The sequence below is a fragment of the Coffea eugenioides genome, chromosome 2, assembly GCF_003713205.1.
Source record: "Coffea eugenioides isolate CCC68of chromosome 2, Ceug_1.0, whole genome shotgun sequence".
Classification (NCBI taxonomy): domain Eukaryota; kingdom Viridiplantae; phylum Streptophyta; class Magnoliopsida; order Gentianales; family Rubiaceae; genus Coffea; species Coffea eugenioides.
This window is the reverse complement of record NC_040036.1, coordinates 13329331-13353360: the sequence shown is the minus strand read 5'-3', so window position 1 is coordinate 13353360 and position 24030 is coordinate 13329331. Positions and strand designations below refer to the sequence as shown.

The 24030-nt window shown below is 36.4% G+C and overlaps 3 protein-coding genes across 6 annotated transcripts; 2 read left to right on the top strand and 1 right to left on the bottom strand.

Moving 5' to 3' along the window:
- The first annotated feature begins 3165 nt into the window (after nt 1–3165).
- On the top strand, nt 3166–5188 carry LOC113762525 (auxin-repressed 12.5 kDa protein). Of its 2 annotated transcripts, none has more exons than XM_027306013.1 (3): nt 3166–3404; nt 3740–3959; nt 4777–5188. In XM_027306013.1, the coding sequence occupies exons 1-3, from the start codon at nt 3296–3298 to the stop codon at nt 4811–4813; spliced, it is 366 nt and encodes a 121-aa protein (XP_027161814.1). In that variant the 5' UTR covers nt 3166–3295; the 3' UTR covers nt 4814–5188. The 2 variants fall into 2 exon arrangements, with proteins under 2 accessions (XP_027161814.1, XP_027161813.1); XM_027306012.1 differs by having other exon boundaries at nt 3178–3404; nt 3728–3959.
- Nucleotides 5189–6853: 1665 nt separating this feature from the next.
- Nucleotides 6854–12201, bottom strand: LOC113762358 (putative E3 ubiquitin-protein ligase RING1a). 3 transcript variants are annotated; one of them, XM_027305772.1, is made up of 10 exons: nt 11916–12201; nt 11721–11766; nt 10342–10400; nt 9132–9213; nt 8937–9057; nt 8800–8844; nt 7860–8372; nt 7532–7639; nt 7219–7425; nt 6854–7089 (listed from the first exon to the last, which is right to left on the bottom strand). In XM_027305772.1, the coding sequence occupies exons 1-10, from the start codon at nt 12085–12087 to the stop codon at nt 7066–7068; spliced, it is 1377 nt and encodes a 458-aa protein (XP_027161573.1). In that variant the 5' UTR covers nt 12088–12201; the 3' UTR covers nt 6854–7065. The 3 variants fall into 3 exon arrangements, with proteins under 3 accessions (XP_027161573.1, XP_027161574.1, XP_027161575.1); XM_027305773.1 differs by having other exon boundaries at nt 8800–8841; XM_027305774.1 differs by having other exon boundaries at nt 11721–11763.
- Nucleotides 12202–15058: 2857 nt separating this feature from the next.
- LOC113763197 (glyoxysomal processing protease, glyoxysomal) lies at nt 15059–23713 on the top strand. The gene is made up of 15 exons (XM_027306940.1): nt 15059–15265; nt 15362–15519; nt 15747–15793; nt 15927–16116; nt 16232–16279; nt 16372–16446; nt 16838–16981; nt 18741–18863; nt 19203–19306; nt 19580–19665; nt 19744–19838; nt 20381–21125; nt 21822–22020; nt 22898–22989; nt 23180–23713. Exons 2-15 carry the CDS (start codon nt 15454–15456, stop codon nt 23437–23439), a joined length of 2274 nt encoding a protein of 757 aa, XP_027162741.1. The 5' UTR covers nt 15059–15265; nt 15362–15453; the 3' UTR covers nt 23440–23713.
- The last annotated feature ends 317 nt before the right edge of the window (nt 23714–24030 follow it).

Here is a 24030-nt window from a genome sequence, read left to right as displayed (position 1 = left end):
GGTATGGTTAGTTGAGAACAACAATAATAGCCTATCATGTAAGCAAAGAAGGTGATGGGATGCTCAATAAAAAAATAATAATGATCAATCCCATGATCTTATGAATTAATTTTTTGTATACTATCTACATTATCATCATTAAATATATATAATTATTTTAAATATGAGTTTGAAATTCAAAATTTACATATGTATTATGCATCCAACTATAATAATTATATACAATTAATGTATATAAGATTAATTCTACTCTTACTTTAATTAAAGTCAAAACAAAATTTCTATTGTCGGCAACCGCAATTATCTAACATTGTCTGATAGGGGAGGGGTAGTCTGAAAAAGCTTGTATTGGAGTTGGGGATGAATCACCAGAGTAGTCACTAATCTTTTTTTTTTCTTTTTTTTTTTGTTAACGACAACTATCTAACCTATTCCTATGGGGAGAGACTAGCCTAAAGAGAATTGCATCAGGGTTAGGGGTCTGATTTGTTTAAGAACAAGAAATATTATACTTCTTGTGTAATATATTAGACGGAGGCTGAACCTCCAATCTAGTAAATTGCACCAAGTTTTACGGGCTCTCATTGGTCATTGAACCAAGTTCGAATGTTTCAGTAGTCACTGTAATTAGTAAATTGTACATATCTTACAGTTAGCGGAAAGGTTATTACTACAGCAATCCACGGGCTTTTGTAGGCAAAAAAGGTTGTTATTCTTTTTTTTGAAGGATCCGATGCCAATTTCGAATAACTAAATACAACTTGACTACAAAAGCCCGTGGATTGCCCTTTCAAAAAAGAGTTGGAACCCACTATCATATTAAAATTGGACTTCAATTCGAAAGGCATCCTAATCAAATTGGATATAATTGGCACTGTATCCTCCTTTCAAATCGTAAAACATTTCCTTTAGGCCAAATTAACAGCCAAGCAGTAAGGTTGTGTTTGGATTGCATTTTCCGTCATTTTTCATGGAAAAAATACTGTAGCGATTTGATATATGTGAGAGAAAAATGTGATAGGGAAATGTGATCACGGAAAACGACAATATTTTCCGACGGAAACAAGTAATCCAAGCATGGCCTAATTCTTCTGATTTTTTCTAACCATGGGTGTGATGATGGCAAAGTAACTAGTTCCATCGTGTCATGTGGATAGCGGATCCCAATCACTCTTCTCTTATCAAAACTAGAGGTACTTGAGCTGCAGCTTGGGCCCCCTAGAAATTTAGTCAAATACATAACATCAAATTATTTTGGCACATGATAAATTAATAGAAATATAGGAGAAAATTGGGTCTCAAAACAATTAAAATTAGCAAATGTTATTTGAACCTCATTTTTGTTAATCACATTTTCACTATTATTTTTATCATATAGTTTTTATTTATTGTAGGAATACAATTAATAAAATATGGAGTATAAATAAAATTTCCCTCAAAATTTGTTGTGAAGAGAAATTCCATCTATGAAGTTAATGCCTCTATTTATTGTGATTTGAATAAAGATTTTTGAACTATTATTATGATAATACCCAAAAAAGAGAGAAAATCAATGCACTACAAGTGCATTGATGTATTAATTAGCAGCATAGTCTTAGTTGTAACTAAATCAAAAGCAGTCATAATGCTTCCAGTATTTTAATAATGAGAAAAAGTTTAGAAAGCCACTAAGACATGTCACAATTTTCAACATCAATATAACTTACTCTAAAGTTTCACATTTTTCTTTCTTTATTTATTTAAATCCCGTTTAAAGGTGACAACATTATCCTGCAGTTCCAGAATATAAATAGCAAGGTTAGATAAAAAAATATGAATTGCTACGTTTCCATATCTACATATACAAATTAGAATTGAACCATTTTTTTTATTGCAAAAACATCTTCTTAATCAAAATTGAATTTTCTAACAATTTTTAATTGTGACTTCTACCACCAACTATAATTTTTATATGCCAACTCAATTGATATTACAGAACCTGAATAATAAAAAAATAAACAAAAATTAACGTTAGTTTAAATATATACAAAATCTTATAGAACACAGAGGTAGAAGAATGCCTAACTAGATTTATCTTGGTGGAAGCATCACATGATATATCTTTTCTCTTTAAAAAATACACAAAATTGTAGATAATTACAAAATGTAACCAAAAAACAAAGAAAAAGAAAAAAAATGTGAAGTAAGAAATCAAATTGTGGGAGGAGAAAAAAAAAAGAAAGAATTATTGTTCTATTCTTCATAGAAAATGATCATTGGTATAAAATGAATTCTAAGATCTTTTTATATATTTTAATATTTCACCTTTTATTCATGAAAAATACCAAATAATAGCATCATCCTATAAATTTAACAAACAAATGCCAGTTGACTATAACATTATGATCGAAGAATAGAGCAAATATGAGAGATTAGACATGAAGAAAAAAAGGAAGAAAAGAAAATGTAAAATGGGATAAAAAAATAATAAAAACTTCTCTTTGTTAAGTAGCTAATCATCTCGACGAAAAAAAAAGAACATAGCAACAATTTTAGTTAGATTAGTTTTAAAAAATAAAAAATAACAGCACTTGCTGCAAGAAGAAGAAGAAGCAACACAGTTGATTTTCTGAAGAAGAAAAAATATTTTAATTATTTTGGCCCAATTGAATCAAAAAAGGGAAGGAAAAGTTTAGCTAAAATGACCAAGAATCCACTTGTCAAAAATATGTGCAATACATGTGTCAAAAAAGATGGGGTGCTACAGTAACTTGGCTTTTTTCTTATATAATAGGTAGATCATTTGTCAAAAAAAAAAAAGAGAGAAAATAAAACTAAAAAGACTTCCTATTCTGCAGAAACCAAAGAATAGGACAACATTGAATGAGGAAGGTGACATTTGTACTAGCAACCCTCCACCTACGCTACCGCTAACTGATAATATCACAGCGGTCCCACATTTCCTCCCAGTCTTCAATCTTCATCCTTATCCGCATTGATTTAATCCACTATTTTTCTTCCACTTAGCAGCCCCTCCGTGTCATGCTACAAACTAAACAGGGCTGTTGTGTACTGTACATAGGAAAAAAGTCTTGGGAGTCAGCATCTAAATTATTGAAAAAGAAGAAATAAAAAATAAGATATATTTTTTTTCTTTTGTTAAAACTAATTTCTGGAGACAAGGAGATATTTTGGCTCTCCCTTCTATTTATTCCGAGCAGTTGAGGCGTTTCATCAAGAAAAAGCAGAAGAGGAGAAAAGAAAAGAAAAGAAAGAAAAATCAGTAAGCAGCTGAGTGGCTAAAGCTTGCAGCAAGATGGTTCTGATAGACAAGCTGTGGGATGATGTTATAGCCGGACCTCAACCTGAACGTGGCCTGGGAAAGCTAAGGAAGCTCCCCACCCAGCCCTTGAACGTCAAAACCGGTACCCCTTCCCCTTCATCATCCAATTCTAAAGCTTCAACTTCTACTTTTATAGTGTGTGTGTGTGTTGTATATTTGTGGATGTCAGTTTCTTTTGTTAGAATATGAATTAATAAAGGCCTGCCTGCATGGGTGAGCTGCTATAGAGTACATCTTGCAAGTGTTACAGTCACTTGCAGGAATCAGCATGATGATCTGAATCTCTGCCATGAGATTCTGTTTTTTTTTTTTTATAAAAAAAAATTAAAAATTTGACGATGATCACTTTGTGTACTAGTTCTATTATGTGTGACAAATACTGGGCATGTGGTGTTATTGATTTAGATGGGGGGGCAGGTGAAGCTAGCAGCAGCAAGTATCAGAGGTCCATGTCTATGCCACCCAGCCCTGCAACCCCGGCAACTCCGGGAACACCAACCACTCCGTCGCCGACGGCAGCCCGCAAAGAGAATGTGTGGAGGAGTGTTTTTCACCCGGGGAGTAACATTGCTACCAAGGGGCTTGGATCAGATCTGTTTGACAAGCCTCAGCCTAACTCTCCCACTGTCTATGACTGGTACTTGTTTCCCAAGTCGCATGTAAATTTATCCAGATTAAGATAAATTTAACTCGAAATTGAAAAAAAAAAAAATGGGGGTAAATTAGTGACCAAGTTGCATGTCCTAAGCAGAGAGATCGGTAATTTTTTTTTTCTTCCCATTTGATTCTTTTTTTTGGGAAGATCTTCCCATTTGATCCTTGGATCCTGGCTTTTTGGCCCTCATGAAAACTTGGAAGTACGTATGATAAAATCTGCAGTACAAGTTGTCAGATCTAGAGTAGCCATATCGTTTTTTTAGTTAATGAACTATGACAACTGAACAGACTTAATACATGCCTCAGACCGAACCTCTCCCACCGTCTCAACTTAGGCAGTAGTAGTGTTTTCATTTAACATTTCTTATGGAGAAATTTACCCAAAAAAATGGCAAAAAACATGGCAAGGGGAAGAAAAAATGGGAAAGTAGTTTCAAAGTTGCATGTCCTAAGTAGAGATCTGCACAGTATTTTTCATTTGATTCTTGAATCTTGGCATTCTGTCCTAATAATCTTTCTTGATGCATGATAAAAGCCTTTAGGACCAGTTGTCAGATCTAGTGTCAGCAGTAGTACTCTTTTTATTTTGGATGCCCAAGTGGAACTATAAAAACTAATCAATCGTGTCCATTGAGCATACAAGCAGCAACTTATTGGGGTTCTAAAATTTTTGATTTCTTGATACTATGGAGAATAAAAAGTACTACTTGCTAGTGGTAATCAAGATAACCATATACTAGTAACTTATACATAAACCTTTCTCTCTGTTTTTTTTTTGTTGTCAAATTTAATTACAGGCTCTACAGTGGGGAGACTAGGAGCAAACATCGCTGAAGCGAGCGATAGCCGATGGCTCCTACTACTACTGCCTATGTAAATAGCGCGTTGGAGTTATTCTCAACCTAGTAGCTCTCATATGATGTTGCAGCTCTGCAAGAAGGCATCTCAATTAATGGGTTTTTTTTTTTTTTTTTGTAATTATGGATCCATGGTGTCTTTTTAACTAGGGAGTTTTCCAAAGCTGACTGCAATGCGTTTGTTTTTCATCTCATCTCAAGTGCTTTTTAATGTTTGATGAAGAATCGGTAGTGTGTGTTGTGTGTGCGCCGTGGAAGGTGGACACAAGCAACCTCCTGTTACTGCTTGCTTGCTCTTATCTATGCTACTGCTATTATTAAATAAGAGAAGTTGGATTTGAATTTTGTTACAGGTATCATATTACCATGTTCTTGTACTAAGTGTGACTACTTCGTGCTTATCTGACTCGTCCCGTGGCATTAAGAATTGATTGAGACGCCGTACATCAATTATTGAGGTCCAGTTACAAATAAAAAAAATTGATGTTGATGTTGATGTTGATTATTTTAGTCTGATTAGTAGACAAAAATAATTGAGGGAAGGATGACGGAGTGGTTAGAGAGCAGCTTCAAAGGACTAATTATATGCTTACAACTCGCAGTAGGATTGCCATGTACAAACTAGCCTGGTCTGTATCGTTACAAATTGGAAAGAAAAGGTTACTCAAAGGGAAATATATAGAAAGTCTACGATTGTGATTTATTCCTTAAACGGGGAGTTTAACACCACCCCTTGGATGTAGATATTATTGATTAAGGATCAAATCAAGTGCGGGGCATTCCGAACATAGAAATTTTGTGTTGCTTAGGAGCTCTTGATATAAGGGTTAAAGTCGAGACTCTAAAGTGCTGAAAATTTTTTTTCAATTATTGGATCAAATCTTATCCAACCTTAAAGCAACCCCTTTTCGATTAATTGTAGTATGTAATCTCTGGCAAAGAACCTAGATTGTGTTATGTGAAGGGAAATGAACCTTGATATGTCCATTATTTCAGACGTAATCGTGGGCTTCCAAATATTTGTGGACTTCCAGTGAGCGATAAAATACCCGATATAACAATTGTACGCAAATGCGTGTGGGCTTAATTTGTCCATCAATCAATCGTCGGCGTGAGGCTTCCAAATATTGATGGGCTAAGGGGTTTGTGAAAGCTAAGGGGTTTGGGTTTCACACGTTTGACCCTCTTACGCAATACATCAGTTCATAAATTGATTTTCTTCCGAACCATCCATCTTTTCATCTGAGGAAGTTGCTGCATTTTCCGAAGGGAGTCTTGGATGGGAAGCCTCTCTTTGTTTTTCTTACTTTAAATCTTTTTCTGAAATACACGTCCAACATAATGCTATAACGCTAGATAGAGGAAAACCAAGAGTGAGAACTGTGAAGTGTAGGGCGTCAATCTTAAAAGCTCTTGCTTTCATTGCCTACTTTTTTTGTAGGAAAACAAAAAAGAGGAACGGAAATAAGTTCTTTAAGCCTACCCACTCAAACAGCACAATCCCTATTTCAGACCAACCAACCAACCCATTCTTAATCACTTATCCATCATCACCGGGTTTGTTATGTATGCCATTTATGAAGCCTAATCTTTCTTGTGATGTTATAGAAATTTTGTCACCTCTTCCAGGATAAATCTTGCCTGTCACTTGTCACGACGAGACATTGCCGGCTGATGCAAAACTGGTAATTGCCAATAACAATCTATCTATTGATATACTAAGTAGCACAAGCAGGTTTTCCATGCCAATATTAACTGCCAATAACAGGGTAACAAGAGAACATAAAAGGAAGAAAAATATGTCCTGGAAAACATAGATGAACAAAATCAGCGGAACAAATCCTTCCATTCGGACTGCATCAAACATGCAACAGGTTATGGGCTTCATGAAGCAATAACTTGGAACGAGTACTTGTTTTCGGATATCAACGAATTAATTAAGCGAGAGTTTCATATACGTACCTAAAAAAACAACAGCTGAGACAAATATTTAAATAGGGTCAGATGGGGACTATGTCAAAAAGAATAACAAGCATCTCCAATAACTCAGACAAGTACAAAATCATAAACAAGATTATGTATAATTGTCGTTGAAACTTTATCTATGCATTCTTCGGCTACTGAGAACAATCCACTCAAAAGGGCCATACATACAAGAGCTTCCCAGTTTCTGAACTAAATTAGAGTTCCCTTAAGCACTATATCTGTATACATCTTTCCTAAACCCTTCTACTTCCGCCTATATGCCAAAACCTGCAAGCAGCAAGAACATAAGCAGAATACCACTGATCAACACACAGGGCATGAGAATTCTAGTTTAGTATTTAGTAAATTTACAGTTCATGTTCTGCATGTTAAAGTCATCTCAAACAGAAGGCTCACCAAATTGCACTGACTGGAACTGTAAATAGTTCGAATGTCACCCAGGGTCTGATGCTCTTCCAACCTTTCCGTATTTTCAGACTGATCAAGAAAAGCAGATGCACTAGGGGCTTCATTGTTGTGTTTTGAGGGAAACCCCTTTTTAAGTTCTCTTTTCCACCAAATTTCAATTTCCTCAGCTTGCATAGAAGTTTGGAGAGCAACATACTGTACAGTATAGACATAAGAACTAGTTACAGACTAGGAACATAAGCTCCTCAATGTGGATTGCTATATATGAGAAATGACAACTTAGGATGTGTGAGCATCTTACTTGGCACAAGTGTCTCACTGACAAAGTAGGCTTACAACTAAGGTAAGGCCTCTGCAAATTGGGTATTTCTTCTTTATCCATGGCAACAAGCTCAAGACTGACATCCAACTGAAACAATCAAAAGAGAAACCATCCTCATGCTAGAACATTGTGATGTGACGAGCTAAAAAAGCAAGTTATGCTATTTTTGTTGCAGAAGTTATCACTAATCTAGTCCAACATCCAGACAAGCAGGATGTCCATGGCATGTACCAATAAAAAGAGAAGTAAACACTAATTGGAACAAAATCAACGTACACCTGAGGAAAGCACATAATGTATAGTCTACCTCCTCATTCTTTACATCTGAACAACGTAAAGAGTCCATCAGCTTTGAAAGTCGGCTGTTTCTAGCAAACTTGCCATTGCCACCACTAAAACCACCATGTCGGGTATGACTGCGCATGCCACCTTTTCCCCATGCAAGAATTTCTGTGCCGCCAATCAGTCCAGCAGAAGCACCAAGCAGCTCTCTGTTTACTTCTGAATCATTCTCATCGTACCCTGCATCAGAATTGGCTGCCGCAGAAGACTGTGAAAAACGAGCACCTCCCCATCTTTTTTGTCTTTTTGGTTTCACTTCTGGACTGCGCTCATCAGCAGAAGATGAATCTTTTCCACCATAAATTCCATTAGCATCATCATCTTCGTCAGATCCCTGATGTTCAGAAGTTCGAAGATTTCTCCTTCCCCTCACATTTCGGTAACTGCCATGAGATCTCCTTGCTGCAGCCCTAGCTGATCTTTTTCTTCCCAGTGCTTCTGTCTGTCGGCGAAAAGTCTGGGCAATTGAAGCTTGTATCTGACCAAATAACCAAAAAGATGAGTAAATGACCAATTCTAGGAAACCAATGGTCCAAAGCAGACATGCAATTGGGCTGTAAACAAATCAAAGACAAAGCCATACATTGGAATGGTCATTTTATATTTGTTAGAAAGCTAATGTCTTGTTTACATGGGCATATACAAAAGTGTGCTAAAGAATAAACAAAATTGACGCATAGGAAATGAGATCCAGACAAAAGGCAGAAACTGGGATTCCCACATTTGTCATTCACAATTAAGGCAAAGCTATTCCTGCAGTGAAGGTCAACTGTTGGCTGTGCTAGTTACTGCATAGGAATTCAATTCTCCTCGAACTATTTATAGCATACCAAGGTAATAAGGAAGAGAAAGTGAAGGAAATCTAGACTGAACTCAAGTTCTGAGGTGAAACAGAACTAACTCACTTGCTTATTACGAGCTTTCTCCTCTTCATGGAAAGCCAATTCCTGCTACAATACCAGATAAAGAGAGTGCTCATGTTCAGCAAAAAATTAGACTAATTGGTCCCTTAAACGAAATGGAATAATATATTAAACTATACCTCCTCCTCATATTTATCTATATCTGGATATAGAGCAGCAATGAGAGCATCATATTTTGGATCATCCCTCAAAGAACGTCGACTAGCACAATGCGTGCGACAAGCTGGGCACTCGTTGTTCCTGCATTAAAGGTCAAAAAATAAGTATGGATACAGGAGGGCAACCACAGTTTAAACATGAGCATGATACAGTACCCAAGTCGCATTGACTTGTCAATGCATTCTCTGCAAAAGCGATGAAGGCATTCCATAACTGTTCTTGTCTTCCGAATGATGCCTATCCATGATATATGGGAAAGAAAATTATTAAGAAACATTTAGTTGAAAGTAAAGTTGGAAGACTAATAGATCAGAAAGTACAGAGATCTCAATTTCTTGTTTGCCTTCACAACCAAATGGTGGAAAGCCATGTGAGCCATCTCACAGTTATAGCACAACCAAGTCCCAAACCAGTAAAAAAGTGCCTCCATTTTCTTGTTCTTTTTCTACTTCCTAGCTAATGCTTGCTTTAACTACAGTGCTTAAGGAACAAAAGGATAACTGATCAAGGAAATATTTCCTTTTACAGGGTGTTTGCAATATAATGTTTTTGGATATCTTTCCAACCCATATCTGACACAACTTGTAGTGCTAATACAAAAGCAATATTTATTTCTAATCAATTTTCAACATCCAAACTACTGCAGAATATTTAAATCAAGGAATGTGAACGAGTATCATGATAAACAAAAATAAATGGAAAAGTATAGCATATAATACATTGTCATAGTAGCAGAGGATATATCTAGCAAAAGGTACCTGCTGAATACTCATAGAAACAATCAGAAGACATTGAAGATTTCTGTTTATAATAGTCATAATACCAATACACCAAAGAGCTCTTAATTTGGTAATTGTTACATATTGTATTCATTCAACTAAATGGCTAGCTAAGAATAATTATTTAGACATCTATATATTTGATACCTGACCCTATAATGAACTAACAATGCCGGCATTTTGAAATTTCACTAGCCCAAGAAAAGGTTTTCATTTCAAGAAGCTGCGGCATACTGGCAAAAGTCACTGACTTGACACAAGAATAAGTTCCTGATGACAAATTCATTCTGCATCATTGTTCAGACAAAATATCCACTATATAAACTTTTGACCTTCAAGGACAAGCAGCTTCAAGGATTTAAAACTCAGGGAATCAAATCTCACATGAGAGTAAAGCCAGAAAAATCACAGACAAGTTCCTCTCCTCCACAGCAAAAATATTTCCAAACTTTTCTTGCAAAACTGAATAGAGAACAATTCTATTGATATTTTATCCGTCTCATATTCATGATCAGGTATTGAATCACATACTTTAACTTGCAGTTAAGAGAAAATTAATCTAAACTTTTTAAAGCATGTCACATACCCAAGCATATCGGACACTGGACTTCCTTCCGTATCTCTGACAATTTCACGATGATAAATCTGCAGAAGTGGTAAAGCATAAGTGCAGAGAGGTAATTTTCAGAATTCCTTAAAAGCAAATCAGTGGAAGTTTGTAAACAACTATGCAGCCAGCACCTTTCCAAGCACATAACCCTGAAATTACATGACAACAGATAAAGTAAGAGATAGGGCTGTTGGATGGAAGTAATCATACTTATGGGAACTTAATCTTCATTCTCTCAACCTCATAATTCACAGAGAAAATTTCATAATTGGTGAAAATGAGGTAGCTTGGTGTAAAACCATGCTGTTACTGGCCATCGAGGTTTTCAATTCGTCCAGTAGCTCACAAAATTAGACAGGAAACTTTTCTAATGCACTAAAAGACAAACAACGGCTGGCCAAGATATTATGGTAGGTGTCTTTCAAATGCCTTTTCATTCTAACTAAGATCCTACAGCAAAAGAGGACCAAAAGTAATCGATGACTGAAACATGATGATAATGATGCATGGCTCCTTGAACAAAGGCCAGGTACAGTGTCTACTGTACTGGAAACTTCAATTGTGTAACACCCTCATTTCAGTGGCCTAATGCAAATTTGAAGACTGAAGGCCCCTCATCTTCCAAATCACCCTCTCAGTATTTCAACTCTTCTCTCACTCGCTTCCCAAAGTACCCTTTCATCCTCACATCTCTCAGAGAACTGCATGCGCTAAATCCTCTCACATGGATATAGAGCCTTCAGGAAATCACCTAGCACATCATGGTAAAAATATCACACGTGGCTTACTAGACTGTCCAATTATCCAGCTACATATCCTGCGTAGTAACACCAAAAAGCAGGGAAGGAAGGGGAAGGCGGGGAGGGAGAAGAACAACTTCCAACAGCCGAACTAACTCCCCCACAGATCAAATCAAGTTTAAGCATAATTTTTAATAAGTAACTCCCAATCAGCAAATTCATGCACAGAACTTTAAAGGAAAAATAGGAAACCTATTCCATCTCAGCAAGCTCAATTAGCAATCGCGACCACCAAGTTTTCAACGTTAACTAGCTTCAACGAAATTTGAAATATACCCATTTGAACTTCCACAAATGCTGAATAGAACGTGAACTACAGAGCTGGAAGACCGGGAAAAGTTAACAGAAATGATAGCTACAACCACTAAAACCAGAGAAATCGTGCGGATCTCAAACTAAGCGCCTCCAGCTACACATTCAAGCCTTGATCAGCTCTAAACATAAAAAATCACAGTCATAAGACAATCAATCACAATGCCGAACACATAACCAGACATGCACATGCACACATACAAGTATCTACAAAAGCAGAGAGGAACAGTGAAAAAAGTTTACTCGTCCTTTTCCCCGTCACTCGACGATGCACTTCCATCGGAATCTGCTAGTGAAGGAAAAAGAAATCGAGTCAAAAAAAAGTTGAGATGAAAGAGTAGCAAAAGCAACCGACCAAAATTTCTCCGCTAGAAAATAACGTCTCGAATTAGGTAAACGTATACGAATCTGTAGGCCGTAGACGTGTAGGTAACGTACCGTCAGCGTCATCGGCTTGTTCGCCGTTGTCGTTCTGGTTACGTTGGAGCGAATCATCGTCTTTATCCTCAGGCGGCTGCTGCTGCAGTGCAGGAGGTGGAGACGCAGGAGGAGGCAGAGTCGGAGGTGGAGGCGGAGGAGGAGTCTCCTGTGAACGCTTTTGTGCTGGCATTGTCTAGTCAAAGGCGTGGGTGGAGGTGTTCGCCGCCGCGGGAAGTGGCGGACCTGGCGGGGAAGGAAGGAGAGAGAAAGGCAAGAAAGACTAGAGAGAGAAGCGATTCGGTGTGGCTTTCGTTTACTCTGTTGTGTTTATACATATACACTACTACTACTACTATTTACGCTGCGCGAGTTGTATAAATTAATTAATAATGAATTGTTTACCTGAAACTGAAAAAAAATAAAAGAAGAGAAATTTTGGAGACAACTTTTCTTTTCTTAGCATTCAAAAAGGTACTACTGTGCATGCACAAGGAACAAGTCTTTGAATTTCATGGCAAATTGCTAATATGACCCTTTAACTTGTTGAGAATTTTATATATCAAACAATAATTTTGATCCACTGCGCCTCGTGCTTTGAATTTGCTTTATAGCATGTAACAATCAATTGCTCGAATGGATCCAACCACCTCGAATATAGATATGCATTTAGTCATGGAAAATGAAGAATTAGTTAAATGAGGAAACATTATTAGTTTTAATTTTTAAGGGGGAAATTTTTTTGTGGGTTTTGTATTATCCAAGAATGGAATTTTGTGGCAAATTCCAGTAGCAAATTGGTGAGAATAAAGTAGTTAGCTAATTTGGAAAGGCAAATGTTATATTTGCACTTCCATTTTGGTTAATCACACTTCCACTGTCACTTTAATCATATGATTTTCATTTATTATACTATATGATAAAATAAATTGTAGTAGCGCAAAAAATAAGAAATGGAGCGCAACTAATGTTTCCCTTTAAAAAAATTCTTGATTGTTTGATGCTCGTTGGTGATTCTTCAACCACTCTATACTAACACTTTTCCATTTAACTTGCTGGTTTTGGTAGGAGGGTTACTCTAACTTATGCTCTTAATTAGGGGCTGCATATCCACGGGATGATATCTGCTCGAGGACAGACTTGACGTCCACTTTCGTACTAGCAAATTCCATTGCACATTAATTATATAGTTCTATACAAAATTGTGCTTCCAAGAGTTACTTATTAAAAAATTGCAAAAAAGAGCAAAAATAATTCGTCATTCAAATCATAATAAAAAGCATTCAGCAATCAATAGCTACATGTCTTAGAGATGCCATTAGGGTCACCTCAGTGATCAGAAGAGAGCTCATGAAGTCTTTTTTGTTATCAAGTTGGAAGTTCGAATGATGTAATTGGATTCGAATCTTATGTCTGACAATTAGGAATGGAAAGGATGTGGGAAGGGGTGAGAATAGAAAAAAATCTAAAAAACATTGCACTTTGTTTGCCGACCGACCGACCGTCGGTTTTTCTTTCTTTTTTTCCTTCCAACTATTCTGCTTTATTGCTAGATATTGTTAGGGAATACAAATAAATCTCGTGGTCGGTATGTCAAACAGGTTAAATGAAACCACTGAAACGAAATCAAGGAAATAGATAGTAGAAGTAAAAGGACATACATTGAATATCAAAGTAGAAAATGTATGATTACAAACAGAGGTGTCAAAATAGATGATTCGAACGGATTTGGGTAATGCCCATTTATACCCATTTAATAAATGGGTATGGGCATACCTAATTACCCGTTTATGAGTCATTTAAAATTTTATTTATTTTTTTGCATGTTATTTGACGAGAAATATTGGTATTTTATTATTATTAGATTAGTAAGATATTCAAATTTATTTGTTTAACACTTATTAAAAGTTGAGTTTACATGCATAATTATTTTTAAATGGATATAAATGGGTTAATTGAGTCAACCAACTACTCACCAATTAAATTGGTTTTTTTGGGTACCTAATTAGACTCATTTAAAATTAATGAGAGGGTTTGAACGGATTAACATAATTGGATTGTGATCGACACCTCTAATTACAAATACTTAAAATTGTTCAATTATGAAAAAACTGGTCAATTGCCGAATATCTATTCTGTTTGGGTACTTGGCAAATTACTGCCAATTAAGTTTGACTCGAATTTTCTTTTCATTTCGTGAAAGTCATCTTTACCTTTCGAATTTCGCATATGAGGATGGTAAAATTAATTGTGGTTAGAGATACATCGGAAGAGGAGATAAAAGTTTAAAAAAAAAAAAACAATGGAGAGATAAGAGAGGTAATTCGAGTAGCTTCATAGCAAATGAAAGATTTTAGTGTTAAATTGGGAGAAATGCTACTACTGTGCTAATATCCTTAACTCTGATATTGTATGGTAGCATTGCATTTGGACCTTTCACAAATATAAGATGCAACATATACATTAACACAATAATCACGGTGCTTTAGCCAGTGGCCACTAGGAGGGATTTACAGCCTTTCTTGGGTGCTAGATCACTGTACTAATGCGCTAGTTGGATTGGAGGTGATTTCTTCCCCTCTTGGTTCTCTTGAGATCTCATCGGATCCTTCTCCTTTCCTCGGAGTGTAAGTCTAGGTTAGCTAGTTACAATTGTGATAAAGAATATATATATATATACATATATATTAGGGTAAATTTTTATGCATTTATTGTATATATGCTAGCAGATTTAGATGAATGTCAAGTCACGTATATAAAATTAGTTATTCAAATTCAAATTAAGATGCCGCATCATACATCTCGACCTATTAGTATATACACTAATAGTGTAAAAAAATTTATTTTATATAATACCATAACAAATATAATGCTTAAATAACAATGCACGCACACAACAACATGAAAATATATAATAAATTTAGGCTAACAATAGAGTTTTTTTTTCCATAAATACATTTAATTTAAAATCGAATGAAAATAAAGCATAAAGCATAAAAAGCAGTGATGATTGAATAGATAAAGAAGTATTGATCCATTTGTCTGGGTCTAGCACTGTATGAGCATGACATCCGACCCAAAGAGAAATTTTTTTGAGGGAATCTCGAAAGGTCTATAAATATGGACCAAGTTGTGAGCTTTTTCGGGAGCTCGATTCAGCTGGATTGATTGAAGGTTAAGAATGCCCAAAAACAAGTCTTCCGGTTTGGTTCTCTTTCTATTTCCGGTAGCCGTTAATTAACTGTCTATCCCGCCTCGTAAGTAGCAAACCTTAATCCAAGAACTATTACCCCACAAGTCCACATTCCTTGCAGTTGATGCTGATTCAGAAATCAGGAGTCACGACCAGCCCCAGATAAGATACCAGACAAGTATGCTTCAAAGAACCAATCAACAGGGATGAACCATTATTATCTTTTACTACTTTTTGGAAGTTGATTTACAAATTGCTTGTTCTTTTCTCTCAGTTTATACTCGGTGGAAAAATTGTATGCTCCATAGCTTCATCATCATCATCGTCAGATTCTTTGGAACTGAGCTGTCACGTAAGCTCTGAAACATGGGCTTCCCTGAAATTGTCGATTTTGCCCGCAGTTTCGCCGTCATGGTCAGAATTCAAGGCCCCGTGAGTCCCTCTTTGCAGAAACTCATACGTCAAACTACGTTATATTCCATATTTTTCTTCGCGTTGAGAAATTTATGTGTTGGCTACTATTTTTTTGGTGTTATGGTTATTTAAAGAATCACACCACAATACTGGTAGTTGGCTATTCGATTTTGATGAAGCTATTCTAATTTTATAGTGTTAGATTAACTGGGTTTCAGTTTTCATTCTGAGACACTTGATTTCAGGACCCAAAGGGCCTAAAAATGCGGAAACATGCTTTCCACCACTATAAGTAAGTGTTACATGGGGTACTTTGATTATACAATGTTGTTATGTATGTACTGTGCAGAAACTATATTTGATATCATAAAAGACTGATCTTTTCTATGTTTTTGGCCCATGTTTGCATAATTTTTTTGCTGTAGTTCTGGCAACACAACATTGTCGGCGTCAGGGATGCTTTTACCTGGATTTTCTTATTATCCCTCAAGAACCAAGGAAATCGGTAATGAGAACTGGGATGCAGAGTCTGTGCGGAATTCTGTGTTGGTTTTGACTGTTGCATCAGTCATTGAGCCTTTTGTCAGTAAGCAACACAAGACAGACATCTATAAGGTTGGTGGAGCTTCTTAAACACGTTAATGCATTGAATCAAAGAATTGCAGCTGACATATGTATAAATATATATATATATTGTTTTTGTACTGAAGTTGCTTCCAATGTCAAGCAGGATAAACCCCAGTTGCTATTTGGTGTTCAAATTGAAATATTGGTTGAGGTACAAGTCTATCAAAGGATTTTAATCTGTTGAGCTTTTTGCTGTCACGAGATTTCTTTGCTTATGTTCATAGGTAATGTGCTGATGTACAGGGGAAAAGGGAAATAGATGTTGAAATCACAAAGGGGAAGACTTCTCAATGGATTCCAGCGGAACTTCTAACGATGGTAGGCTTTTTGTAAAGCGTTTGTGGAGTACAAGCTATAGAACTTTTGAACAAATTGTTTTGCCATTCTTCTACATGTCATCTTGTCTTTTATGTATCAAGATCACTGTAGCATTGCAAGTTGCTTTTCAGACTCTTTGCAATGCCTAGTCAATGGCATTTGGCCGAAGATGATAATCTCTCAATAGGATACTGTGTTTTAGCTTGTTGTGGGTCTTTAGATGAACTAATATGCTTGGTTATTATCAAACTTTATTCTCTTCCAATGATGCATTGTATTCTTGATTTGGGATTATCTAGAAAGGCAAACTTTATTCTCTTCCAATGATGCATTGTATTCTTGATTTGGGTTTATCTAGAAAGGCTCTTGACACTCCTCATGTGATGTTAAGGTTAACATTCCTGTATCATCCAGTGCTGTACAATCTCTCATTGAAACTGCTTCTGGTTCTTTGGAGCATGGTTGGGAAATTGGTTGGTCATTGGCTTCCTATGCCAGCGTTCCCCAATCTGTTATGGGTGATGCTCAGTCAGAGGTAAATTGCTCTTCATGGTTGACATATTTGGTTCCCTCCCCCTTTTATACAGAACATCAAATTATCAGTTAATGTTGAATTCAGAATATAATCTGAGGTAAACTTTATGCAGATTTATACATAGGAGGTTATTTCTAGTCATGGCAAATGGTTAACACACTAACACACATACTGTTTCCTTTTGTAATGGTTGATGATGAATCTGAAGTACCACATTCCTTGTAGTAAATCTCTATGCTGTTATACTCTCTTATCTGATGTTGCATCACATTTTGTCTAATCAAACTAAGATAATTTCCTATTGTGGAAGATTATATGCCAAAATTAGCAGCTTCAACTTCCTAAACAAAATCTTTAAGTGTCACAGCAACAAATCCTATTCCTTGGAAACAGCTGTTTCCCCTTGCATATCTTGACCAAGGAGTTCATTGCATGAATCCGACTTCTAGCCTAAAAGCAAACTTTTAGCAACATGTCAATTCCTTTCAACAGGGGTTTCCACTTAAGCCTTTTTCACGTGAATATGTCATTGATATGAATCAAATGCCTCATGGCAACTTGTGGGATCTCTTTAGAACTTCCACTGAATTTAACCTTTCCTTCTGCTACTCAGTGAAAGTGCAAGCTAATCACTGGTTTTAGCTGATTTTTACTTATCTTGGAGCAGAGTTACTCAATCCTCCTAAATTATCTATATGGAATTCTATTATGTATGAACTATGATAGAGCAAAATTTTGGCAAATCAGTTGCTTCTTCAATGATTTGTACGTCTCCTTGAAGGAATGAATGAGTGATGATAGCATGTGATTGTTACCTTTCTGTAATCATGTTTTTGAATAAACCTCCCAAACTGTCAATGGAAGCCTAAATTTAATTTTTTTAAAATTTTATTCATCTACTTCATTGTAGTTTTGAGAGGTGCTAATATGGATCAATTTCCATTAACTAGCATCATGATATATTTTTTGACCTTTCAAGCGTGCAAGGCTCCTGTTCAGAGTTCTCTGAACTTATTCAGCATTTGGACCTTGTCTTGATTCAGAAGTATATTAGTTGATAGAAGATAGAAAGTCCATTTGAGACACAGACTATTGATTACAGAAAAAGAAAGCAAAATACAAGGACTGTTGGATATGCTGGCCACTGGCTTGTTATATGCACCTTCTTGGAAAGTTGTCTATACTATTTAATTGCTTATTTTCTGCTTCCCAAGTAAAGTGTGACCAGGTGCATTGGTGCTGGACTACTAGTGTCTTAAATGTAGCTAGTTCAGTAATATTGTACCCTGTGAGACCCATTGATTCATCTGGCAACTTAAGACTGAATCTTGTGTTAAATTTTCTCCTACTTTGTGAAAATTTTCACTTCCAATTGAAACAAGGTATTTTGTAGAGTACATAATTCCAGAGTAACTGTTCTATATCAGATAAAATATGCCCATGATACATGTCAGTAGACAATAGTCCAAGTTGATGTTATATGTAATATGATAGCCTAGTAATCATTTGCAATTTAGTAAATGCTTAGTAAAAATTTGAACTGTTATTTACCCAAAAAAAAAAAATTGAACTGTTTAAATTTAATCTTATATTGATGATAAATGATTTGCTGCAACTAGTGTGGTTTGAATTGCTCAAACATTTTACATACGTACTTCAATTTGTAATGGTCCATAAAAGGTGTTCTTCTGAGACATCACAAAGTTTGACATGAGAGGTTATGTACTGTGTAACAGGAACTCTCAATTGATGATTTCAGGTTGAGCAATCTCCTTTCCAGATGCAAGGGCAAATGAGGGGGTCAGAATCAAGCAATCCAAGTATTTTGGCTGCAATGACTACAAGGATGGCACTTCTTCGTGTTTCCAAAAAGTTTTGTAAGGTCATAATGGATTTTCCTCTTTTTCTGTGTATTTCTCATGTAATAGAAAGATTGAATTTTCCTGTTTTTTGCTTTTGTTATCAGATTCTCAATTATCAGGGCAAGATTTAGTTTATTTCCAAGGTAGTAGAGACCACTGTTACGATGAGCTGAATGGAAAAATGTACTTAAGATGGGTACATTCATTAAGATGGATACATTCATTAACTATAACTAAACTATGGAAAACACGATTGACAAGTACAAGAATAAATTTTAATCCCCTTTAATTGCATATGCCATTAAAAAAGGTTGTGAGGTTTAATAGCAGTAAGTATAATTGTTTTTAACTGCTTTTAGGTTCTGCCAGAGTTGAACACATCTCCTCGAAGTCAGAAAGGAGATATTCTTCTGGCAATGGGTTCTCCTTTTGGCATCCTGTCTCCTGTGCATTTCTTCAACAGGTATGGTTATCTTGATTTCTGGATATCTCACACTTTTTATTGTCTAGCAAGTTGTTTTTTGTCTGCAATGTGATTTAAGTATCATGTGATCACTGCATTTTATTTCTTCTACCAGAAAAAAAAAGGTTTCTTAAGTTCTTCCCTTGGTGCTTAATCCACTGTTATGGCTCTGATTTCACAAATAATGTGATATATACTGTAATTTCTGTACTTTGTGTTTGTTGCAATTATCTTTGTCAATGTTCATGTTGAGTCTTTTGACTATTGAACCAGTATATCAGTGGGATCTATTGCAAACAGCCATCCGCCTTCTTCCTCTGACAGATCACTGTTAATGGCTGATATTCGCTGTCTTCCTGGTGCGAGAAAATATCAAAAGCTTGTCTGGTTCTTCTGATTAGTATATTCTGTTGTGATCTTCAATTGTATGTATTTAGGCATGGAGGGCAGCGCGGTTTTCGGAGAACATGGCCAAGTTATTGGTATTTTGACTAGACCCTTACGGCAAAGGACTAGTGGTGCAGAAATTCAGGTAACTTGGACTGCTTCCTTATGTTTATCCTTTTTCATAGTATTATCATATGCGAATTGATGTTGGGTGAAACTGTTCTTGATTTATTAGCTGATATTGTTGAACTTGGTCATGGTCATGGTTTCTACATGTCTAGCCCTTGTGAACTTTGTACTCATGCAAGTACCTGATTTTGTACTCTTTGTTGTGCTAGAGATTTCCCACTTAGATGGGTGGTGTATTTTACATATTTAAATGACTGTCGTGGTATTAGAAAATACAGCATTTTTATTTTGTTCCTCAACAATCAACATATTGGATTTTAATTGAGGGCGCCTTTCATCTATAATTATTTTTCCTGTACATCATCGTGTAAAGATTCTCAAGTAATTTAAATTAGTCTTTGTTTTCTCATTACTCTAGTGGATATTGAAACCACTTGGGGTGTAGGTGTTTTGTTAAACTTGGAAACGAATTAAGATTCAACTGTTTTTTAGTGAGCTTGCATGTTTTAGAGTTCTTAATGTCAATTGTTATACAAAGTCAATAACTTTGGATGACAGCTGGTGATTCCTTGGGAAGCCATTGCATCTGCTTGCAGTGACTTGCTGCAGGAGGAGCCTCAACTTACGTGGAAAGAGATCTCTTATAACCATGGAAACTTGAATGATGTAGGAAAGATGTCAACTGAAGGCTTTGCCATAGATAGATCACTGAAGCACAGTCATGAGTCTCTCCTTTCTGGTTCCATTTCGCCATCTCCTGTTGAGAGGGCAATTTCTTCTGTTTGCCTTATAACCATTGATGATGGAGCTTGGGCTTCTGGTGTTTTGCTCAACAAACAAGGTCTGGTTCTCACAAATGCTCATCTGTTGGAACCATGGAGGTTTGGGAAAGCAGCTTCAAGTCGTGAGATTAATACAGAAAAATCTAAGTTAGTGTCCTTCCCCTGTGAGGAATCTTTGTTTGGAGACGTGAAATTCAATAACCATTGGCGGAATAAGGATTTTCTATCTGGAGGGATGAAAAATGAAGATTCTTCTCGGGGTGATGAACAGGGCAGATCTATATTCAAAGTCACGAAAAGCATAAGCAGAAAAAGCATACGTATTCGCTTGGATCACAGGGATCCTTGGTTATGGGTTGATGCTAGGGTAGTTTACGTTTCTAAAGGACCCCTCGATGTTGCACTGCTTCAGCTTGAGTTTGTTCCCAATCAACTTCACCCGATTAGTGTGGAATTTAAATGCCCCTTACCTGGATCAAAAGCATATGTTATTGGCCATGGACTATTTGGACCTCGATGTGGTAAGTTTCTATTTAGTTTCATGGTTTTTACATTCTCCTTTCCTTTTTTGTTCATCAGACATAATTATTCTTGTTCTAAACAACCTTTATAACGGACCATCAAATGCTTGTTGGGTGGTTTATGCTTGAGGTTGAAACTATTGGTCAGTGCCGTGCCATTTCCTTTTTATCTTCTCTTGGTAGAGATGTCTCATGAAATATATAAGTTTTCTCGGATTTTATAGAAGGAACCCTCTTGACAATTTAAGATTTAAAATTGCAGTTGAAGTCATACATTTTCTAGTTCATGGATGCCTACATTTAAGGAACTATTCCTCTAGTATGCATGACAGAGTTGGGGCTCTGAAATTTTTTCTGGATAGTGTTTGTTGAGAGCTTAAGGCCCCTCAGAAAGGCTTTAGTTTAAGGATGGAATTTTCTTTTAGTCTTGACAATTATTTTAATTTTATGTTTTTTCTATTAGTATATCCTGGTCATGTATGGCAAATAATCAGTACATTGGCAACATAATTGTGGGAGACTGGTAGACTTCTTTACAGGGCGACCATTGGTTTCTGTGTGTACTTTGACATTCTTTTGTTCGACAATGTGGTTGTCTGGTCTCATATTGAGTGAACATTGCTAAAAGTTGACTGTATGGTTAGATCCAAAACCAGGCAACAATTATTTTGCTACTTTTGTCTGAATTTTCTTCAGAATTCCTTCCATCTGCTTGCCTTGGTGTCATATCAAAAGTTGTTGAGGCAAAGAATGAGTTGCATCATCAATCCAGTCTAGATACAAATATGGATGGTCAATTTCCAGCAATGCTCGAGACCACAGCAGCTGTACACCCTGGGGGCAGTGGGGGTGCTATTGTGGATTCTGATGGTCATATGATTGGCCTTGTTACCAGGTGATTAACTTCTGATAATAAGCAATGTTTTAGTCATGAGCACGATATGGTTCTGCTGCTTGGTCATTTCCAAAATTTCGAAAATGCTTTCACTTGCAACTGTAAGACTTGTAGCTTCAACTTTGATGGCAACAACTTCATGAATTTATAATTTCCAAGGCTAGTTTTCTGGTTATTCCCCTCCTGATGCCATTGCCACTTCTTTGCGGGGACCTAGCTGCGCTGGCCTTCCTCTAGTGAAAGCATGGTTGATGCCTGAGCTATCATATAGGGTGTAAGTTGAAGCTTTGAGATTCTTAGGTTTGTATGTAGCAATACCAATTGCAATTTGGGTTCACTGGCAGCAGCAGATATTTACTACCAACAAGATTGGAGATTGGAGTTCTGCTAATGATCTGGTTGACATGATCAAAATTTGAAACTTCAATGTGCAATACTTATTTGCATGAGAGTAGCTCTTGAATGTAACTGGCTCCTTCTAGTAAATAACTTTTATGAGCCGTTATATACTTCTGTGTTTCAGACCAACAAATAGTTCACCATGATATCGCAAAAGGTGATATATCTTCGCTCATCTGACTCTCACTGTTTTGTCAAATGTACCATTCTTGGTGTACTCTGCCAGACTGCTCTAGTTACTTCTTACCGGAAGGGTCAATATTCTAAGCTGATTTCCGAGTCCTTGAATAGTAAAACTTGTCTTTGTGTGGCACTTAGTTAACCGAATGGAGTGTGGATTGAACTGCTAGTGTGTTATGCCAGCATGAGTTGGCGTGGAAACCCTACCTGGGAACACAATTATCATTTTCTGTTCTAATATGTAAATTCAACAGTGCAGATGGAATTTCATGTCTAATTTGATTCATTTTTTGCTCAGTAATGCCAGACATGGTGGAGGAGCTGTAATTCCACATTTGAACTTCAGCATTCCTTGTGCGCCTCTAGAGCCTGTCTTCAAGTTTTCCCAAGGTAATTAGCATTTGAGATACTAGATTCTCATTGATTGCAGTCTTTCTGGTCGATAAATTTTTAGGAGGACAGAGATTTCTTTGTACCGTACAAAAGGGAAACTTACCAAGTATGCGGAGAAGCATATCACTTATGAGCTGCTTATTTTGGAGAAGTTTGATGATTTTGCTTGTCTGTACCTCTATAACAGACATGCAGGACTTGTCACTCCTTGACGATCTTGATAGACCAAATGAGCATCTTTCCGCCATATGGGCATTGATGCCACCATTATCACCTAAACCAGATCCGTCTTTGCCTGGTCTTCCAAAACTTCAAATAGGAGACAATGAGAAGGATGTGAAGGGTTCTCGATTTGCTAAATTCATTGCTGATAGACACAACTTGTTGAAAGATCAAAGTGGAAAGGTTGAACACCTCTCAAACAAATTTATACCTAGTAAGTTGTGACAGCGCAGTCATAAATTGTTGGATCACCGATATGTGAATGACACTTCAAAGCGCCAGAAGAAAGAGTGTGGCCAAACTTGTTTGTTGTAATCTATTAAAGACCACGGAGAAGAGCATCTGCAACAGCTGAAATTCTTTGCCTGTGCACTTCTTTGGTGATAAGAAGAGATGATGCTCCAGAAAAAATAAGGAGCAGGAAATTTTGTTTTCTGTCATGATTGTACAATAAATTCGTCATTCAATACAAAACTGGTCTTTCATTTGAGTGATTTGAGTGGACTACATGGAAAGCAACAGGGGATAGAGAGGCAATGTACCTAAGCGTTAATAGTTCAATTGAGAATTACTATGCTATTGCCGCTTTCGAATTACAATTAAGAAAAGGAAGGGACAAAACTGAAATGAAAAATGGCAAATCGTAAACTAGTCTCCCACATTTTTTGAGAAATCTCTTGCCCTTTATAGTTTTTATTTTAACATAAAACAGTCAGTATCTAGATCTCCTGTATGGTGAATTTGATCTCAGATAGCGATTCTTGTTATTTTTCAACGCAAGGTGGTAGCCCTAATTATGTACACATGAAAAATTAA